This window comes from Anastrepha ludens, chromosome 3 (genome assembly GCF_028408465.1).
Source record: "Anastrepha ludens isolate Willacy chromosome 3, idAnaLude1.1, whole genome shotgun sequence".
Lineage (NCBI taxonomy): Eukaryota > Metazoa > Arthropoda > Insecta > Diptera > Tephritidae > Anastrepha > Anastrepha ludens.
The window spans coordinates 94,228,335-94,251,078 of NC_071499.1; the positions used below are offsets into that span (position 1 = coordinate 94,228,335).

The 22,744-nt window shown below is 36.9% G+C and overlaps 1 protein-coding gene across 6 annotated transcripts in view; it reads right to left on the reverse strand.

Annotated features, from left to right (window-relative positions):
• LOC128858483 (disks large 1 tumor suppressor protein) overlaps positions 1–22,744 on the reverse strand; it is a 157,069-nt gene that overhangs the window by 82,774 nt on the left and 51,551 nt on the right. For 5 of the 6 annotated variants that reach the window (XM_054094804.1, XM_054094803.1, XM_054094802.1 and 2 more), the window contains exon 4: positions 20,134–20,250. In XM_054094804.1, the coding sequence (XP_053950779.1) occupies positions 20,134–20,250 (117 nt within the window). Of the gene's footprint in view, positions 1–6,979; positions 7,342–20,133; positions 20,251–22,744 lie in introns of those variants that run through there. The other variant, XM_054094805.1, reaches the window with a different exon arrangement.

Here is a 22,744-nt window from a genome sequence, read left to right on the forward strand (position 1 = left end):
ATCGCTTAAAACGAAAAAACAAAATTGATTTTTTTGACCTTATAAACCAGGCTCCCCCCATAAGTATCAGATGTATCTGTTTATAAACTGTGAGTGTACGAATAACTTGTGTGACCACTGTTGTATCATATTTTGCTTATCGAACAGTCGCGAATTGATTTTCTATCATCGAATAACATTCTTAGCAAGATATTTTCGCTATGTGTAAAAAAGTACATTATTCTGTGTTACAGAATTTATGAATTAGGAAATCAACATTCAAAAATCGCGTCTAAAGTATGAATTTCGATATTAGTGCACTACCATAAATTATTAAATTGTGGAGCTTTACTTATATATTAAAGTAAATTGGTATTATAAGTTATTCGGCAATTGCATGGATACATAAAATCCTGCTCGCTTTTAACCCAGCCAAGAAAATCTAAATCTTATTTACGTAAAACAATCAAATTCATATTTTCTACTGTTGAAAGAAAATTCAATCACATCAGTGAGGTTCAGCGCACTAGACAGAGATAGTTTACTGGGGCGGCAGCTCTTGGCCAGAACAAAGTCGAGTCATTCCGGTACATAGCACCGGCTACCATGCGGATAGGTATCGATCTCTACATTTACATAATTTTCTCTCTAGCAACTTTAAATTTGTGTACAACGACAGGCTCTACACGCTGGTCTTTGAATTCTATATTTGGGAAAGGAATATATGCCACACAAACTGCTACCCTGTCCGGTATTCCTAACCGATCACAAGCCATGGCAGACCTCAAAGTGTCGTATCTCTGAGTATAATGACCACGTTGTGAGGAGAGGAATTGCACTTCGTCCATTGTAAGATCATCACACCACATTACGCAGATTTTGTCGGATCTAGATCGTATGTTGTGTTGGAAACAGAAAGTATTCTTGGTATGAATTTGGATTGGCACTCATTTTTTACATGTTCTGGTATAGTCAGTTTTTTCTCATTGCTCATTGATTATGAATTCTCGTAATTTTCTTTTTTAGCTCAACGCCCTTTTTGGGTGTTTGTCCGAGCTCCTTCTCCTATTTGTGGCGTGCGTCTTGAGGTTGTTTCGCAAATGGAGGGAAAAGATTTTTCATGGCAAAAACACAGTGAAAAGTTTGACATTGCCTGCCGAAAGCCGATCGGTATTAGAAAAAAACATTTTTCATGTTAAAATAAACATCAAAACTAAAATGACTAACTAAGAACTTGCACGAACTTTTGTTCAGAATTTCCAGTGGAATACTTTAGTTGCCGAAAGAAGGTCGGTTATATTAATTAAGAACAAACTGACCTGCCCTAACGTACATAAATACTTAGTTATATTTAAATATATACATCTATATCTAATAATGTCGGAAAATGTTAATGATATCTGAGCGCAAACACATTCAAGGTGATATCAAGTCAACGCGCGGAAGTAATTATCAGCATCTAAAGCCATTAAGGACGCTCACCTACGCATACTCGAATGTGCATATGAACATATGTATTATATATTGTATGTATATGTATATCGTTATTCGTTATTAAATAAATCGTCTTCTTAATTTTTTTAGATGTTTACATTTTCATTACATCGAATTAGCATCCCTTTGGTGTACTCGCAAATACCTAACAACAGAGGCAGAGCGAAATATTCATTGTTTTCCAAAAATAAGAATGTTTTCTAAACATTTCAAACGAATTTTCAAAGGCGCACTTACGCCAGAAGTGAGCAGAAAAAGAGCAACTGAAAGGCCATGCAAGTTCAGCTACACACTGAAAAACTAGAAAAGGAATGCACCAACAAAAGAATGCGCCTTAAACAACGAATAGCTTGTGACTAACACATGCTGACAGGATCATTGTGCTCATCACAATGCCCGCTGAGAATTTCAGAAAAATAAATTCATTCGAGCATTCAAAACAAAAAAGGAAGAAAAGAAAAAAAAACACCAAAATCTGTTCTAGCACAAAGTTTAACTCTTTCCCCTCAACACGTAGGTTTCTATACACCAGAAGCGTGTCTGAATAATGGCACAAGTCTTACGAGAGGAGCCAACACAATCAAGCAAAGTGTGCGGAGCGTGACAGTCAACCTCAGTTGTGGGTCAAATGTTAGCATAAATCCACACTGCCAAAGAGCTGAGTGAATAATACCCAGGTGGCGTTAAATTATGTGTAAAGGCATCACCGTGTAATGGGATTTATGCTGGTATACAATACTTTTGTACTATTTCGATGTAAATACTTAGTGATTCGTTTTGTTAATGAAAAGAAAAGATAATAACGCATTAGCAGAGATTTCCAACGCGCATATATGTATGAATTTATTCTCTTTCGGGATGTCTGTTATAGGCCACAGCGCTATGCAATGTACAGCCTCTTTTTAGGAGGTGGATACAGAAATGGTCGCATAATTAGAAACAATAAGTTATTAAGTTTTATTACTTATTAAGTCTATGATTACAAACCCTTCCTACAGATACTCACATTGCTTTGCACCATAAGTTATGAGCGGTAATACTCCATCTTTGAGCCTAAAAATAGATCTACGCAAGATGAAATCAGGATCGTGGTTTCAATAAATGCTGTCTACCTCTGATAATGATGACAGTTTATCTAATAGTATGGAATTATGATCTTATGATGATATTCTGGGCATTGGTTATGAGTTGGATAATAACACAGTCCAAACAATTTACAAAACTGTTAATCAACGAGGATGTCTCCAGCATCGACGACCTTTGGTTCCAGCAAGACGGCACAACTTGCCATACAGCGCGCTTAGCAATCGCGCGTTTCCACGACAGTCGGTTCTATGTTACCGAAACGACCCGGATTTATATCCGGCCAAGGACTGTCACTCCAGCAGCATTCCCCGTATGTAAGTATGAGGAATGTTTATGCTGCCACAACAACAACAACATTGATTTATAGTAATATTCAAGCCACATAGGACCAGATTTATTTGAAAAAGTAGTCAAAAATTGGACTGATTGAATGGACCATGTAACTCGTATCCGCGGCGGACATATGCCGGATTTCACATTTAAAAAATAAATACCATGAAGTTATCTACCAGATTATAATAAAAAAAATTCATTCCATCAATATTTCTGTTTTGTATTATCAGGCAGGCAATGACAAACCTCCGAGTGTATTTCTGCCATGAAAATGCTCCTCATAAAAACTATCTGCCGTTCGGAGCCGGCTTGAAACTGTTGGTCCCTCCATTTGTGGAACAACATCAAGACCCACGCCACAAATAGGAGGAGGAGCTCGGGCAAACACCCAAAAAGGGTGTAAGCGCCAATCATATATACTATATATGACAATAGTAACCGAATATACCCTTTTATTTTATTTTTTGCATAAGGCGGATATTTTTTTGTATTACATATTTGTGACCTATTCATGTAACTTTAAATTTCCTTCTTTATCTACCACTTTTCTGTGTTGTGTATGTGCTCAGCTTAAAAAAAAGTACGTGGTGTTCAATTGTACGGCCATTACTGTATCTGGGTAAGTAAGTACACGTAAGCACTTTCAATTATATTCGCAATTTGCGTAAACAATTCCTCATTGCAATAAGCAAAGAAGCGTTATTATTGTTATTGTACAAATACTGTTGTCAGCAATCTGTTGGGGACATAGCCGCTTTTTTAAATTCATATTTATTGCATGGCCTTAACCATTCTTTTGGAGTTTTATTTTTGCCAGTCCTTCTTTGTAAAATCTCATTGTTTTGCTGTGATCTGTTCGTTTGTATGTTTTTGACAGCGGTAGAATTTTAAAAACATTGTTCATTTAATTCTTCCAACAGCGCAGATGCAACAAAGTATGTTAAATGGTACAAGTCTTCAGTGGGTCACGGATAAAAGGATGAAAGTTGGTTGGTTAATTGCACTGCTGCCAGAATGTGATGCCACAATACAGTGCACAAAATCACATAATATACAAAATTTATAACTCGCAGCATCAAGCAGTGCCGGATGCCTGTAAAAATATTTTTTTCTTTTATAATAGCCTGCATTGTGCTAATGGAGCTATTCTAAACTTATATAAGCATGTTCTCGGTCTACGACGTAAAACAGTCTTCTCCTCTTGATTTAAAAAAATGATGATCAGACGTGCTTTGCTTGATTCGGAAGCTGAAGGTCTGAAAGTGGGCCTCTGTATAGTAGGGCTTACTTTACTGGTACGTACCATTATCATATCAAGCCGTTGATCACCACCACATACTAAGTATTCCCATGCCATTCAAGAGCGCAGTATTGGCTGGAGAAGAACTAACTATAATAACTATTAACCAATAGTTTCGCATAGTGAAAAGTCCAACTAATTCTGATTGTCTGCTCAGTCGCTGGCAGTTGAATTGCAAAATGCGCACACATTAACTGAGCAGCATATCAAAAGAAAAAGTAATTTTATTTCTCTGCAGTGCAACCCAAATTATGATTGTTTTTCTAGGTTTCAGGAGGTTTAGACCTTACCTTTTCTCTGCCTTTTCAGGGTAAAAATATGCCTCATACATATTATTTCTAAACATCTATCCGGTGATTTTTGTGCTAACGGTTAAATTTTCATTGGACTTCACAGACATCTTTTGATTGCAATACTTTTTCATTTACTCATCCATTATGGCTTCACAGCGTATAGTGTATCGGTGTGGTTCGGATGCAACTTATATAAGACCAAAACCCCACCAATAATTGCGCCTCCTCCGCAGTTTTAAGGCGACTGCGAACGGCAGCTGATTTTTTTGTTGCCATTGCCTGCCAAGAGGTGAGCGCTATTAGAAAAAACTTTTTCTAGAATTTGGTGTTTCATGCATGGATATTCGAACCCACATACTTCCAAATGTAGTGACGCGCCTACCCATTGAGCTACGGCGGATGCCATTTGTGGAAGAACATCACAAACATATCTTGAAGATCGCTTCATTAGTCGAGTTTGATATTCATAGGCCAGACATAGGCTGTGATATAACAACTTAACCCACTTTTTCTTACAAAACTAATCACTAATTAGTCCAAAATCTTATTTAGACTCAGATTTATTTCAGAAGGTTCAGCTAGTCATCTAGTTACTGTGACGACGTTGTACATTTCTAAGAAATCTTGCTTTTCTAGTTCTTCATACTCTTCTGAAGAATGCTGCTGTAGTGACAGCCTCTCACCAGATACAAATCCTTTAAACCCGATCGATTCAGGAACACACGCACGACTGCCATTGAACAAGAGCCTCGAATGTACTTTTGTGAGCCGTCATTAGACGGCAATTGCTGCCAGATACAACGACAATAAGAAGCGAAGTCTGGAATTTTTAAGAGCTACTCCTTGGCGCATTATGCGTCCTTCAGATTCTTTTATGGGGTTTATTTAATGCCCACATTTTACAAGCTTTAAAACTTGGAGAAAACTGAAAAAAACTGAATCCGTACTTCTTTTTAGTAGTTTCGCTTTTCACTCATGTGGATATAATGCAGAAGCTTCATGGTTAGTTGATATTGCGAGTGTTTTATGATTCCAATTTGTTCGAAGTGGTCCGAAAAATTACCTTCTGCTCAAATATGAGCGAGACGTTATCAATAAAACGGTCCGCGGATGACATATGGCAAAAATAAATATTTTGTTTTTTGGTAGGACTGTTATAAGCTTACATGGCAAATTTCAGCGTGATATGTCACATAGTTTGTTTTCTGTGCTACTGTAAACAAGTCAAGCTCGAGTGTATTCTTCTTGGGAAACAGGAAAAAGTCACATGGAGCCATATCAGGCGAATACGGTGCTTGCGGAACGATATTAACATTATTTTTGTTCAAATAATCGCGAACAAGACGTGATGTGTGAGCTGGTGCATTATCGTGATGCAAGAACCATGACTTGTTGTCCCACAATTCCTTCCTTTTAAGACGAATGTTCTCGCGCAAACGCTTTAAAACGTCTAAATAATATTCAGCGTTAACCGATTTTGCGATTTGTGCAATTTTCAAGCACAATTTCCTTTACTTTTCCGATGTTTTCGTCGTTTACTGATGTTACTGGACGACGTTCATGAGGCAAGTTTTCAACCGATGTACGGCCCTCTGTGAACGATTTGTACCACTGGAAAACACGTGCACGCGATAGAGCCGAGTCCCCATAGGTTGTCTGCAACATTTTTAAGGCGTCTGAAGCCGAAATTTTGTTGGAATAACAAAATTTCAAACAAATTCTTTGTTCAACTTGAATTTCCATCGTTAAATTCGAAGAACACACTCTTGACTTGTTTACAGTAGCACAGAAAACAAACTATGTGACATATCACGCTGAAATTTGCCATGTAAGCTTATAGCAGTCCTACCAAAAAACAAAAAATTTATTTTTGCCATATGTCATCCGCGGACCGTTTTATTGATAACGTCTCGTTCATATTTGAGCAGAAGGTATTTCGCTTCATCGTAAGTTTCGTGAGTTTTGAATGAAAACAGTTTCTGTTTAACATTTCATTCACCAAACATTTTTTAGACTTTGTGTAGAACCCTATAATATCATTTATCCCCACTTGCTGATGCATACAATGTAAAATATAAATAAAGAAAATTAATTTCCGACTCAGTACCTGAAAATTAAAAAATAAATTTAGTCAAGTAGATAAGTATCTATTGCCTGTACACTTGTTTGCATATGTACATATATACACATACATACGAACGCGTCAAATGCATATAATTCGGGTATGTATGTATGTATTTTTCAGATTTAACGTCAAGCACAATTCATCAACATCAAGTTATTCACTTCTACTACAATTGATTCGGTTATTTATAGAAATGGTGATTTTTTGTTGGTTTAGAAGATTATAGCCATCCTGACTTTTAAGCAGATTTGACATTCTCGGCGACGTGTTTAAGCAGTTGTGTTTTTTGCATGCTACACTTTCGAGTTAGGAAAAAAAATAAAACGAAAAGACGCTAAGAAACGCCATAATAAGCATATAGCTGCATACTTTTTTGTCTTTCTCTAATTGTCTATACATTTCGTTGGTTTTTTTCTCCGGCCCAACAATACACGAAACATTGCAAAATTTCAACAAATATTCGAAATGTTTGATTTTTTTAAATTACTCATACGCAAACGCCGCCCAAAATGCTTATCGAAAAAACCGACCGATTCGCGGCACTGTCCGCACCGCAAAAACGCACTATTCTTCGACATTTGCACTTCTCTGCTATCACCGACTGACAGCATTGGAGAAGCACCACGACACTCGAACCTATCCGCTTGGCCTAACTAGCGCAGCTTACTGGTTCGCCTGCCTGGCTACCTATGTATGTAGGCTGGATGGCTGACTAGCTGGCTGGCTGTCTGCTTCGTTGACTCGCTGCCGGCGTGAGTGTGTTGGCGGCGCTCATCATTTCGTTGTTGGCTTTGCAGCGCAGTAAATTTACTGTTTTAGTACGCATGTCCCAGGCAACGCGTCGTTAAACGTCCGCCCCCGAAGCCAGCATCACCGCGCATCTACATTTAATGACATTTTACTTTTTAAATGGCTTATAGACACCCTGTATGTGGCTCGCTCGCATAGTTTCATTGCTTTTACTGTTTTGCTTATTTTTGTTATTTTCTTTTATTTTTGTTGCCTCTGTATTGTTGCCTTTGTATTCGTATTTTTTTTCCATACTCTTTCAATAGAATAATAGACAATGGAATGTCTTCAATACTTTTGGCATTCGATGTTTTATTTTTACGACTTGTTATCTTTGTTTGTTTTGTTTTTCCTTTGTAGTTCAGCTACTACGTATATATATCTCTACCATTTCCTGTGGTTTTCTCAACATTACATATTTTTAGCATTTTTCCATACTTTTCTCCTACCTTTGCCTCTCACAAAACTTTTGCCTTCGTATCCTTTTTTGCTTTCGAATTTCTTAAGACCTTTAGGTAGATTAGATATTCAAACATTTCCATGGCATATCAAGGATATGTGAACACAACGGCATCAACACAAAAGTCAAAGTGTAGTTTTTGTTGCACGCATACATACATACTCGTATATTTTACATTTACGATGTGACGTTTACAAATCAAACAAGTAATGAAATAAACAAGATGAAAGCATACAAGCTGACAGCCAGACACGAGCGCAAAACGACACACCTGAATACATATACACAGTTAAATGTATTTATGTATGTACATTTAAAAGCATATACACGAATACACATGCAAACGTACACCCCACGTTGATACGAGTGATTGATTGAAAAGGGCAGAAGAAATTTTTGTTATGGCAGTGCTTTGCTCGCATCAACTCGGCCGCATCGCATGGAATTTCGCAAAACGACCTGTGATCGAATACACATACATACATACTAACAAAATAAACATAGTGTTGCACAGTGTGAGTTATGTTGCATTAAACAGGGTTAGTTCTACCTTTTTTTAGGATTGACGGTATGTAATGGGAAGATTGCATATAGCTCCTCGAAATTAATGGTTTCGTAACTTTATTTGCGGCCGCCGTAACCGAATGAGTTGGTGCGTGACTACCATTCGGATTTCAGAGGGAGAACGTTGGTTCGAATCTCGGTGAAAGACCAAAATGCAAGAAAAGTTTTTCTAACAGCAAACCTTCGAGTGTATTTCTGCCATGAAAAAGCTCCTCATGAAAATATCTGCCGTTCGGAATCGGCTTGAATCTGTAGATCCCTCAATTTTGTAGAACAACATCAAGACGCATGCCACAAATAGGAGGGGAAGCTCGGCCAAGCACCCAAAAACAGTTGTACGCCACAATATATGTATATAATATATAACTGTATTTGCTCAAAGTAAATATTTGGTCGAAATGATTCTCCTACTTTACTCTGTATATCTGAGTAATGTCACCAGTAACCCATTTTTTTTTTTCAAAAACACTGGTTTGTCCAATTTTTGGATGCGATCTGTAGGAAAACTCATCATGCCAGTCACCCCATCAAGCAATCGATATTTTCTGCGCGAAATTCGGGTTCCCAATTTTTTTGGAGGTATCCATTAACCACCTCGGAGATACGATATAAATCCTTTAGACTTTTTTACGGGGCGCTCTGAATAAAGCGCTAATATAAAGCCAGCCGTGGAAACCAGCCATATATTTACTTTTTAAAGATAAACTTTTATTTAGATTACCTTGTGTGTACTTCCGCTTAGAACATCCTCTAGTTAATTTGTATTTCACTTCGGTGTTTAAAAAGATTCCTGTACTTATGTTTATCCTTTTTTTGTAAGTTGATTGACGAGTTGACCGGAAACCAAAGTGAGCCAACTTCGCCTGACTATTATTTGCATTGAATTTACGACACCGAGATCTTTATTCATCCGAACATACCGAATCGAATGATTTACTCATTCATACTCAGAGATAGCAAATATTTTTATTATTTACTTGTATTCGCATCTTATCCACCTAGTGACATGAATGATTGCAGATCTCTGTTATTAAGCTTAAGTCTAACAAAATTGCACGACTACCGCCCACTGTGGGATAGAATATAGAGAGTAGAGAGAGCACTTATGATTTCGGAGATTTTTTTTTCATAAATTTCGGTATATTCAATTCGATGGAGCACCTAAACATCTGTCAACAGCGACGTGTCATGAACTTTGAATTCACGTTGTTACCTGCTAATCAAAACAAATCTTCGCCCACCTTTACTGCCAATATGCTAAATTGAGACACAACGGAACTAGAGCTTTTTATTTATTTTATTTTTGCCTTTTTTCGTTCTCCACGTAAAGTTTTATATTTTACAGATACACAGTCGCTTTCGCCGTGACACGATTATTACCACCTGTGTGCTATTTCTTTTCGGCAAGTTGTTGTTTCTCTGACGCAGTTCGGAGCGGGATTTTAAAATGCTCCGCCACTTAGGTTACGTATACAACATGTAGGTGTTCTATATATGTATGGATGTGTGCCGTACACTAAACAGGGTAAGAGTGCGGAAGAAAAAAGTTTGCAGCTTAAAACCAAGTAAGTTAAATTATGTGTGCGTGCCTACGTGTGTGGTGAAAAATGAAATAAGAATAAGAGTCGTTTAACTGGGGAGTGGAATGTTGTGTGGTAGGTGCTTAACGGTTATATATGCACGTAATTTCATACCTAAAAAGCTTTTACATTTGTTTTCTTCCCAATAAATGCTAACTTGCAAGAAGTTGTATCAGACCAATTATCGTTCCAATACTCTTTAATAGAATTTTTTTTAGATTTAAACTTATATATTAAATGCTTAATTAAATTTGTTTGATGCTATATAGCGGTTAATTTATTAACTTAATTAAATAATTTCTTTTAAGTAAAATATGTTTTGTTCATTATATCTATATATATAAAAGAAAGTCATGTTAGTTACACTACTTATAACTCGAGAACGGCTGAACCGATTTGGCTGAAAATTGGTGGAGAAGTAGCCTAGAACCAGGAGACGGACATAGCATACTTTTTATCCCACTCGAACGCGTTTCCGTGAAGTCACTATAAAATGTGGTATAATAAAAACGCATCTGATATGGAATAACGAAACGCAAATGACAGCTAAACGTAGTTTTGTCTATGGTTAAGTAGAAAATTTGATAATATAAATTTTGTCAGAAATATATAATCACAGTAATTTGTATTCTATTTGAACCATCATTATCAATGCCGCGACCAAGACGATCGAATCTTTCCCGACAAAGCCGTAATGCAAGAAGGATACGAAACATTGCGAATGAAACGACTGAAGAACCACAAGGAATTGCCCGTAAAGAGCGCCACGTTAGTATGGCTCGACTTCGTGCTTCTCAATCACAAGAGCAAAGCGAGGCATCTCGTGAAACGGCTTGGTTGGCAATGCGAAGTCGTCGAGCGAATAACAGAGATCAACAAGTAGATGATTTTCGACGCACAAGATAATATATAATATAATATTATCAAATTGTCTAATTAACCATAGACAAAATTACGTTTAGCTGCCATTTGCATTTTGTTATTCCATATCAGATGCGTAAAAGGGCTTTCCATTAACCCATCCAAAACAGCACTTGTACCGTTTACTAGGAGAAGGAACATAAATCTCAAATGTCCGACAACACTTCAACTCTCGACAGAAGCGAACTATCTTGGCGTCAGTCTTGACAAAACGCTTACGTGGAATTCCCATATTGAGAGAGTTACTTCAAAAGCCACAAGGGCATTCTTTGCCTGCGCAAGGCTTTTTGGTAAGACATGGGGACTAAACCCTAGAATGACCTTCTGGACATTCACCACAGTTGTGAAACCCATAGTCACTTATGCATCCTTAGCATGGTGGCGTAAGGTTAAGCAAAGAAAAGCAGTAAACGAATTAAACAAACTGCCTGATATGTGTTGGTATTACAGGGGCTGTGAAAACATGTCCCACGGATGCGTTGGGTGTGCTCCTGAACATACCACCGCTTCCAATCTTGATTGAAAGGGAAGCTCGCTTGAGTGCCTTAAGATTAAAAGGTATATCTGAACTTAAAAGTGGGGATATGAAAGGGCATTTAAAGATCTTAGAATACTTCCTACATAGTCCCATTCTTCATAGGGATGATAAACTATCATCCAAACCAATACTCTTCAGGAAATTCCAAGTTATAATTAATGAACGCACAGACTGGAGAACTAATTCTATCACTTTCAAACCTGGCTCTCAGCTATGGTTTACTGATGGGTCCAAATTGGAAAATGGTAGAACAGGGGCAGGAATCAATGGGGCTAAATTCAAAAAATCGATTCCGATGGGACTCTACACAACAATATTCCAGGCAGAAATACATGCCATTGAGATATGTGTGAGAGAATGCCTTAGCAGGAAAATGAGAGGTACTCACATCTACATACTTTCAGAAAGACAAGCGTCTCTAAAAGCCCTTCTATCAACAACTATCACCTCTAAATTGGTAAATGATTGCCTAAACCTTCTCAACACGTTAGGAAACCTCAACATAGTAAAACTAGGCTGGATTCCGGGACATAAAGGACATGAGGGAAATGAAATGGCTGATGACCTTGCAAAACAAGGAGCAAATATGCAACTTACTGGTCCTGAGCCTTGCTGTGGACTCACAAAAGGTCACATTAATGAATTACTTAGGAAATGGGAAGAAAGAAAATTTGCTGCACACTGGCTAAACTGTGCCGGTCAGCGTCAAGTCAAACTATTCCTAAGTCCCAACAAAGGAATATCTGACAAGCTTCTCTCACTAAGCAGAGTAGATCTGCGTCTTTTAACAGGATATCTTACAGGTCACTGCAGCCTGAGGTACCATCTAAATAATATTGGTCTATCCGAGACCAATGTCTGCCGCTTTTCGAATTGGACTTAGAAAGCTCAGAACATGTGCTTTGTGAATGTCCTGCGTTGGGCAGACAGAGACTTCATCACCTTGGTGGTATCGTAGTACCTCCATGCAATCTTTGGAACAACAAAACCAAAATTGTGTTAAAATTTTTAAAAAGCCTAAAACTCTAGGGTTACAAAAATAGGTCTATCACAGTAGATCAGCTCTGGTCGCAGTGCGTAACGGCCTCCTAATAATAATAATAATAATAGGTCTATTGCAAAAAACATAAAAAAACTTTTTAAATGACAGTTTGCACGATGGTCATGCTCGACATGTAGGAATTGCCCCTATGTATGTATGTAACTTCAAATTCGTTTGTTGAAAATAAGAACGGCCTTAACCGAAACCCATTTACATGCATACATATAAACATATGTACGCATCTCGGTAATTACGTTTCAACTAATACTCATGTGCCTACTGACATACATGCGGTTACTGCTTTTTGCCAACATCGCCGAACAAATTACAGAAGCAGCATTAAAAATATTGATGAGCTGAATATTAACAGACGCATGTAGTTGCTGTTGCTGTGCAGCAACAGGAGAAAAATATTGGAAAATAACTGCAGCAACAGCAGAAATATTGAGTTATAAAAATATAGGTAGTAAGCCACACGTTAGCACAATTCGCAAGTGTTTACCTTGCTGTGGCTGCCACATATTCAAAATCCATATTCACAATTGCAAACATATGTAGGTACAGCCGTTGAAAAATACTTAAGAACTTTGCGTTAGCAGCCATATATGCCCCTGTTTTATCGAGTACGGTGCCATAACGGTACTTTTTGCGCTTGAATATATTTGCTTGGATCGCATACACTGAAATGCGTTCATTTATGTATTTCTTTTGAAGTTTTCGCATTGATTTTTTGCGTTTTAGTAGAAGCACTGATATTTTTGTAAGAAATGTAGTCAAGAACGATTCGGTCATTGTCCAAAATTTTGTGAATGGTTTTCTCTTTTATATTGTAACTGGTAAGTAAGTAAAAAATAAATAATCTGGAGTATTCTTCATTTAGTTGAAACGATTCGTTAATTTCGAAAGAGAAAAGTTGCACCTCAACTCTTCTAAAAAGAACAGTTGCGCTTCGGTTGACACAAGCAGCGCTTTACGGTCGACTGGCACGGAAGAAACCATTAATAACAGCATCGGAATGAAAACGCCGAATTTAAAATCCCGTATTCAAAATCAGTCGCGTTATATTTTATTCAGTGATGAGGCGAAAAAGGAGTTGGTCCAGACGGCTGCAGGATTCGACCCCAAGTTTGTCTCACCAATCATAAAGCACGGGGGAAGCTTAATAATGGTGTGGGGCTGCTCTTGATGGAACGGTGTCGGACCAATTCATCGTATTGAAGATAATATGGGTGCGGAAAAATACATTCAGATACTTTAGAATGTACCTTATGCAGAAAAGAATTTACCGCTGATTTGGAAAATTCATCTTCGAGTGCCCACTTAAATATAAAAAAATATAAAAAAAATATACTCCGTACGCAGAATATCGCAAATTTGGATAAGTCATTTGAAAAGGCCAAGGCAGCATGGGAATTCAATCTTGTTGAGCGTTATATAGATTTAATAATGTCAATGCAAAGGCGCTGTGCAGCAGTAATAAAGCAAAAAGGATTTACAACAAAAGACGAATATATATATTACTTCCCCTTTGGCCCCTTTTTTATGGTTTTACTATTATTTTGCTTCGTTCTAAAGTATTTTTCTTAAAGGATTTTCGAATTGTAGAAACTTTTGTATATGAAGAAAACAAAAATTATGGTTTTCTTAGACAGAAATACTGATACAGATTCAATACTTTTTAAATTTACAATATAAAAGCAAATATGCAAAACATTTAAGTGATTTTATTGAAAAAAGTCTCAAATGGAGAGAACTGGGAAGCTGGTAGTTCTTAAATATTTTTCAACGGCTGTATGTATATATATACAGAAATGCCCATTCGCTTTACCGCACATCCAGGCAACCAGCCTTGCGATTTTGCGAGAATCCTTCTGGGAAATCGACAAGCTGACGCGTGCAAAAATGCTTTCATTTCTGTATACTTATGTGTAGGCGTGTGTTGATTTGGTCGCCATAAAGCTATTCCCCGTCATAAAAGCTTCAGTAGTTGAATAAAATCAGGTGCAATAATTCTAGGTTTTTTCTCTCATTTTGCCATCGCTTTAATAACCCATAAAATCGCATTGTTTGTTTGGCACATTACCAACCGGTAGATATTCATTCACTTATTCATTCGCTCGCTCACTCACTCATTAATTTGTTGTACATTCAATCACATGTACGAGTATATATGTAAAAACACTCATTCACACATTCGCTTAGTAATTTGCTCTTCGATTACTAAAAATTACTTAGAACTGAGTGTGTATTACTTATACTTTTGTGTGTGCGTGTGTGCGTGTGTTTATGCTTATACATATGTATGTATTTATTGTATTCAAGCTGGTGAGTGTATATTTACAATTTCCGGTCGGTACTTGAAAATACGTTCGTTTGTTAAGTAGTATCCGCTCTCATCTCTCCTTACAAATACTTACTTAACTTGAGCCTTGTACTGTGGACAAAGAGTGTACAACTGGTAAAAAACACGGAAAGCTTAACTTCTCTATTTGGAAAACAAATGAAAAAGGGATTGTTTGTAATTCAAAGAAGGAAGGAAAAATACTTCGAAGTTTGCGAAGTATCGGCAACGAACGCCAAAGAAGTATATTATTTTAGTATAATACATAGTATGGTGTATATTTTAAAAGCTTACAAAAGCTAAGCTCTTTGAGGATTTTTACTGATATGAGTATTTAAAAAAAATTTAAGTGAAGAACATTTTTGGTGTCTAAAACATTAAAAACTTCACCCATGAATGCACGCCAAAAAGTGTTTTAATTTATTTACCCTGATACTTATAATATACAGTATTATTAAAATTGCGATATAAAAATCGTATTTTAATTTGCTCCTTGATGGAAAGAAATACCGTTCAATCGAAGCAATGGCTTGAAAAGTATTGTGGGGACTCCGCTCCATCAGAAAAAAAACCATAAAACGATGGCTTGTTGACTTTAACCGTGATGGTAAAGACACCGACGATACAAAACGCAGTGGACGTCCAAAAGAGCCGGTAACATCTAAAAACATCAAAACAATCCACAAAATCGTTTTGAATGATCGAAAAGTGAAGTTGCGTGAGTTAACTGAGATCGTAAAGATATCAAAAGAACGTGTTGGCTTTAAATTGCATGAACATTTGACTATGCGAAAGCTCTGTTCAAAGTGGATGCCGCGTTTGCTCACTTTCAATACAACGCACCGTGTCACAAGTCAATCAAAACAATAGCAAAACTACATGAATTGAACTTCGAATTGCTCCTACATCCACCGTATGCACCAGATATTTCTTCCAGCGACTACTGGCTGTTCGCAGACGTAAAAAAAATGCACTGTTATCGCTGAAGCTGATGCCTATTTTGAGGCAAAAGATAAATCGTTCTACAAAAGTGGTATTAAAAGGTTAGAGCGGCGCTGAAATGATTGCGTTGCTCTTGATCGAAATTTTGATGAATAAAGCTAATTTTGAACGAAACAAAAACGTGTTTTCTTTGTTGGACCCGTGACTGTTCAGCCCATGTGTTATATAAGGAAAGTAGTTCAGAAGAGTATACTTTGATACCAATGCCTTGACTTTTTAGGAGAATCACTTAAGCTACAATCTATTGATGATCCACACTTTTTAAACTGTATGGATGATAATTGTGGTTTAATAATTACAAAGTGACGCAAAATTAATCACCTAATTATATTTTTGAATAATTTTTTTTACTAAATAAAAAATTTTTTGAGTAATGGAAATCTTTATTTTGATCTTTACGCACTCCACCATTTGCCTGTTTGTATGATGCGGCTGTCTATTTAACAAGTGTCAAATATGATTGACTTACGACGCTATTTGCAAAATTAGAAATTAGAAATAGAGTGATTAATTTTGGACTAGTTCAGAAAATATTATATTCATGACAATGCTTTGACTTTTTAGAAAAGTTTCTCAATTGATAATAATAATTATTATAAAAGCTGCTTGGATTACACAGGCCGACAGCATCTCAGACCTAGAATTCGGACTATATATCTTCGAAGGATTTTGATGCGATGAATGGAAATCTGGCCTCAGAATTGCTCTATCAGCTCTGGTTTTCGAGATATCCAACCTTAAAGTGCAAGAAACACCGTTTTTGCCCATATTTGAGGTTATGTAGCCTTGCAGATGTTTTCTTTCACCAAAATTAAAGGATGACATCTTTAAGTACAAGTCTTCTTCTTTCAAATGGCGTTTTGCTTGCTCAAATATCATTTTTTTTCGCAGAGATATCGCATTTTGAAATTTTCATGTTTCTAAATTTTCCTACACCTGAAAATTTTGTCGGCCTGTGTTATCCATCTAAATACTCGCCTTATTTGGGAGTGATGTTATAAGGAAGTTCGATGACTTTTTATTAAAAACATAACTATTATAATAATTATCATTCGACTATGAGAAATTCACTGGTAGTAATATGTCGCTTCCGAACAGCATATGATTTTTATGAGAAGGTTTTTCATGACAAAACACTCAGAGGCTTATCTGCAATTATTATTTCCGAATCCGAAACCCACTGGCGATATGTTGCGCACATATTTTGCTTATATTTTGATATCATTGGTAATTGTATATTTTAAACGCTTTTCCAGCAATTAGGTTTTAGCGCAAAACTGTTTTGCCTTGGGTACCAGGTAGAATGGGAATATCTGCATTCATCGGCAATGAATGATTTCAAAACAAAATCACATGGGTTTTTTTTGAATAAGGGAACGATTTTTATGTGAAAAAATAAATCTTCATACCATTTTCGGTCGCAAAATAAAGAAAAAAAAAAACAAAGCCGTGGGAGCTGACGGACTGCCGGCTGAGCTATTCAAACATGGCGGTAAGGAGCTGGTAAGTTGCATGCATCAGCTCTTATGCAAAATATGGTCGGATGGCTTCTAAATAACGCGTATAAGGTTCCAGCGAGCATATTGTGTGAAAGCTTAAGCCATCATCAAGCAACTGATTGGACCTTATCAGTATGGCATTAGACCTGGAAAAACCAAAATCGACAAGATAGTCACACTCCGCCAACTCTTGAAAAATACCCATTAAAGGATAATCGACACACACCATATTTTTGTTGATTTTAATGATGCACCCGACAGCACGAAAAGGAATTGCTTCTATGCCGCGATGTCTGAATTTCGTATCCCTGCGAAACTAATACGGCTATGCAAAATGACAAAATGCTCAATATTAGTAACGCTGTTAGAATTGGAAAGGACCTCTCCAAACGAGGTATCTGACAGGGTGACTCGCTGTGGTGTGATTTCTTTAACCTTATGTTGGAAAAGATCGTGCAGCCGCAGAACTTAATCGCTCAGGCACAATTTTTCATAAGAGCGTACAATTGTTAGTGGATGCCGGTGATATTTGTACCATGGGCCTTAACAGCCACAAGTGTTTTAATTTAATTGTTACTGCTAGTTCCGGCAGGCAGGCAATGGCAAACCTCCGAGTGTATTTCTGCCATGAAAAAGCTCCTCATAAAAATATCTGCCGTTCAGAATCGGCTTGAAACTGTAGGTCCCTCCATTTGTGGAACAACATCAACACGCACACCACAAATAGGAGGAGGAGCTCGGCCAAGCACAACAGAAGTGTACGCGCCAATTATTTATTTTTTTTTACTACTAGTTCCGCCTTTTCCAAACTGGATAAAGAAACAAAGCGAATGGGTTTCGTGGTGAACGAGGACAAAACGAAGTACCTCCTGTCATCAAACAAACAGTCGGCCCACTCGCGCATCGGCACCCACGTCACTGTTGACAGCTAGCATTTCGAGGTTGTAAGAGACTTCGTTTATTTAGGAACCAGCATTAGCACCGAGTAATAACGTCAGCCTTGAAATCCAACGGAGATTCTCTCTTCTCAACAAGTGCTACTTTGGACTAAGCAGGCAATTGAGTAGTAAAGAACTCTCTCGACGTACAAAACTAATACTCTATAAGGCTCTCATCATACCCGTCCTAACATATGGCGCGGAAGCTTGGACGATGACAATATACGATGAGGCGCGTCACTTGGAGTGTTCGAGTGAAAGATTCTGCGAAAGATTTTTGGCCCTTTGCACGTTGGCAACGGCGAGTAACGCAGGCGATTCAAGCTGTATGAGCTTTATGACGACACAGACATAGCGCAGCGAATAAAGATCTAGCGACTTCGTTGGCTGGGCCATGTCGTCCGAATGGAAATACACGCTCAGGCTCTGAAAGTATTCGATGGGGTACCAGCTTGCGGCAGCAGAGGGAGAAAAAGGCTTCCTCTGCGTTGGAAAAATCAGACCGAGAGAGACTTGGCTTCTAACTGGAGCGGGTTAGCGCGAGAAAGAAGCGACTGGCGCGCTTTATTAAACCCGGTCAAAATCGCGTAAGCAGTTATCGCGTCAATCAAAAAGAAGAAGATGTATGTATGCAGTGAATTTTTATACGTACATACATATATACCTATATAATTATTATATATATATATATAATTGGCGCGTGCACCCTTTTTGAGTGTTTGGCCGAGCTCTTCTTCCTATTTGTGGTGTGCATCTTGATGTTGTTCCACAAATGGAGGGACCTACAGTGTCAAGCCGACTCCGAACGGCAGATATTTGTATGAGGAGCTTTTTCATGGCAGAAATACACTCGGAGGAGGTTTGCCATTGCCTGCCGAGGGGCGACCGCTATTAGAAAAATGTTTTTCTTAATTTGGTGTTTTCACCGAGATTCGAACCGACGTTCTCTCTGTGAATTCCGAATGGTAGTCGCGCACCAACCCATTCGGCTACGGCAGCCGTTTATTAGTTTACATGTAATTATGCAGCGCAAATTTTGAAGAGTATCCTTAAATTTGCCTCAGACTGCCTAGCTCACTCATAGCAACGTTGCGTTAATGGCTGTGTAACTACTTCTGGCTTATATACATATGTATGTACATACATAAGTATTCTTACATACGTATTTTATTAATAAAAGTGCAAACACGAAATATCGTATATATGTAAGTGTGAGCGTAAGAGTAAGAGTAAGTAGATAAATATATTTGCGTGTGCTGCATTCATTTTTAATTAAATTTCAAGCAAACTAATATATATGGATGTATGTATGTACATCTGTATATGCAGAAGGAACGTTACGATTTCTTTAAAAAACGAGCACCAGGAAATTAGATAAAAGTTGCGTGATAGGCATACAATACCTCGATAATAATAATGTAGCGACTTATACAAAGACTAGCACTAGACTAAGCATACATACATAAAAACGAGCACAAAAAATACATCTAGGTAGATACATACATATGTATATATAAGTATAAGTATATAAATTGTAACATATGAAAGCAATTTATTAAGAAGAGAGAAGCTAAATAAATTCGAAATAGTCTTTCGAGCTGCCAAAATCATGTGAAAAATGCAACAAAAAAATATATATAAACGAAATACGCGAAGCATATATTTGTAGCGTCTAATATCGTTGTGTGTTTGTGTATACTAACGTATGTATGTGTATTTATGTTAAGATAAATAAAATATTTTTTCTCTTCCGAGCAAGACAAACATTCCACTAAATCAGAAACATTTTGACAATTGACAAACAGGACATTCAATCATACATAATAGGTATGCAGCGAAAATCTCTTACCAACAGCAACTCATCCACACCAGTGTGATCGCCAAGCGGAATTATCGAATGTAATGGTTTTGGATCTGATATTGGTTCCGTAGCAAATGCATAATTTCGATTAAAATTTCTCATAAACTGTAATAGAAAGAGCGAACAAAGGAAGAGCACAGAGAAAGAAAAGAAGAAATTGGGAGAAATAAGCTGGATGTAGTTTTTTATTGGTTATTAAAGTTATTATTTATATACGAGGTGAGTAGATAAATAAATGTCTTAATGGCAGGGAATGGCTAATTTTTATGCGGAAAAGGGATAAGATAAAATAATAATAAATACAATTTTATACATACAAAAATAAATGCTATATATCTTCTCTCAGTGGAACTGGTTTTATCATTCCAATATTCCCCAATTTTCCCTACCCTTCTGTGTATAAGTATTCTATGTTGGCTACTTCTCTTTTTGAAGCGAGTAATAAACATGTAAACAAATATTTCCTTTGACCTTCCAAAGGAGGATGAAAGAGGACAGAAAAAACCTGCTTTACCTTCCAAGCTAGTAATTAGGGGGTGCTCACAGAAAAATATCCCGCAAGCCTTCGAAAAGAGTAAGAAGAGACGATTCCACAAACCTTTTTATTTACCTTGAAGCGACAACAAAGCGATCAAAATTATTAATATTATTTTTACATATAGTACTTCCGAGATAACATCAGATTTGCAGTACTTAAGGGATTACATGGGTTTCGTTGGTTCAAAAAATAAATTTTTGGGATTTTGGCTTATTAATTTCTACAACATCTCAAAAATATATTATTATCCTAAATTTTCAAGTCGATCCGAATAATAGTTTCGGAGATACAGTCTTTGGAATGTATGCACTCCAAGCCACTTTTATTGTTATTCAAAACTTTAAACGCGGTTTTCTGGGAACCGTGTTTTCAAAGTCGGTTGTCAAATGTTTTTAAAAATATTCAACCGATCTTGATGAAATTTTACACAGGTGTTCGAGATACAATTTACTCGAGCTTGAACGAAGGATATTTTTTTTCTGTTTAAAAAAAAAAAAAAATTTTCAAGCAAATTTGACCGAAATTTTCATTTTTTTGGAAAAATGTCTGCCAAAATTCCAATTTTTACTTTTTTTTCATTCCTTCGTTCAAGCATGAGTTTATGGTCTTAACTAAAAAAATTATTTTTCTTTTTTCATTTTTGATGATCCTGTCAGGAGTTATGCTGACAACGCGGACGCACCTTTTTTTCGAGGGGTCTCCGGAAATGACGTCACAATGGAGGAGTTTAAATTTTTTTTTTTGAAAATTTCAGAAATTGTTCTTTAAATATGTATCAATGAGACAGAAAAAAGTTTAAATTAAATAAATAATTTTTTTAATAGAAAAAAAAATATTGAAAATAGGCCTTTTTTATTGGACGAAACCCATGTAACCCCTTAAATTCTTGTTTGCACAATAATTCACAGAAATAATGAATTTCAGTTTATTCTCATTCTATGTACTTTAATGAAAACGCAAGTTTTTTTACTTTTTAAAGCTTTTTTCCGTATTTCCCTTAATCCGTAGGAATGATCCCTAATAAAAATATAATCCTAATTTACTTATCATCAAAATTTTGATCACCTGGTCACTTAAATTTACAACTAACTTAAATCGGTAGATCAGCTATCCCTCAGAAGGAGGAATAGCGCTCTACAAGCATACCCCGTTGATTAAAAAAAATCCGAAATGTATTCAAAAAAATTTAAAATACAAGTTTATTCTTCAAAAGTGAAATTATCGCCTTCAAAGTACTCCCCATCAATTGCAAACCACTTATGCCAGGATTTGATCCAGCGCTCGAAACATTTCTGGAGCACTATTTTCGGTATAGCCATCAGAGCCGTTAAAACGCGTACCCCGTGGTGGTTTTTTAGCTTGATGAAATAGAAAAATATCGCATGGAACCATATCAGATGAATTCGATGGCTGCTTCGTTCTTGGTCAAAAATTCACGAATAATGAATGGTGCGAAATCCACGAGTTTTTTTCCATACATCCTTTCTTTTTCGGCGAATTGCTTCACGCACGCGTCTCATAACACCCAAATAATAATCTTTATTAACTGTCTGACCTTCTGGCTAAAATTCGTGGTGTCATTGTAATCCATAAAAACCGTGAGCATCGCTTTCTTTTTTGATTAAAAACGACGTGTCGTACTGATAAACCCACGTCTCGTCATTCTCGATGGACCCCCAATCTCTTTTGAAGCGTTCATGCCACTCATAAACGGATGTTTTCTTTAGTGTATCACCAAAACAGTTTTCCAACATTTCTAAAGTTTTCACAACATTGAATCCATTTTTAACGCAAAAGTTTATACAAAATCGCTGTTGCCAAATTAAGTCCATTTTTAAAATTGTAAAAAATCGAGAGGTCGTGCAGAGGTAGGTTTACTCAAGACGTCGTAACTTTTACAAATGTTAAACAGTGGCGATACAATTTTGGTAGGAATAAAACAATAAAACCAAAACGCAAGCCAATTGACTTAGAGCGTCCTCTGGCGATTGTTCCGGGAACTTTTTGATCAAGGTGATATACCTGTGTATTAGTTTAAACTTCAAAGACTCACACGCGGAA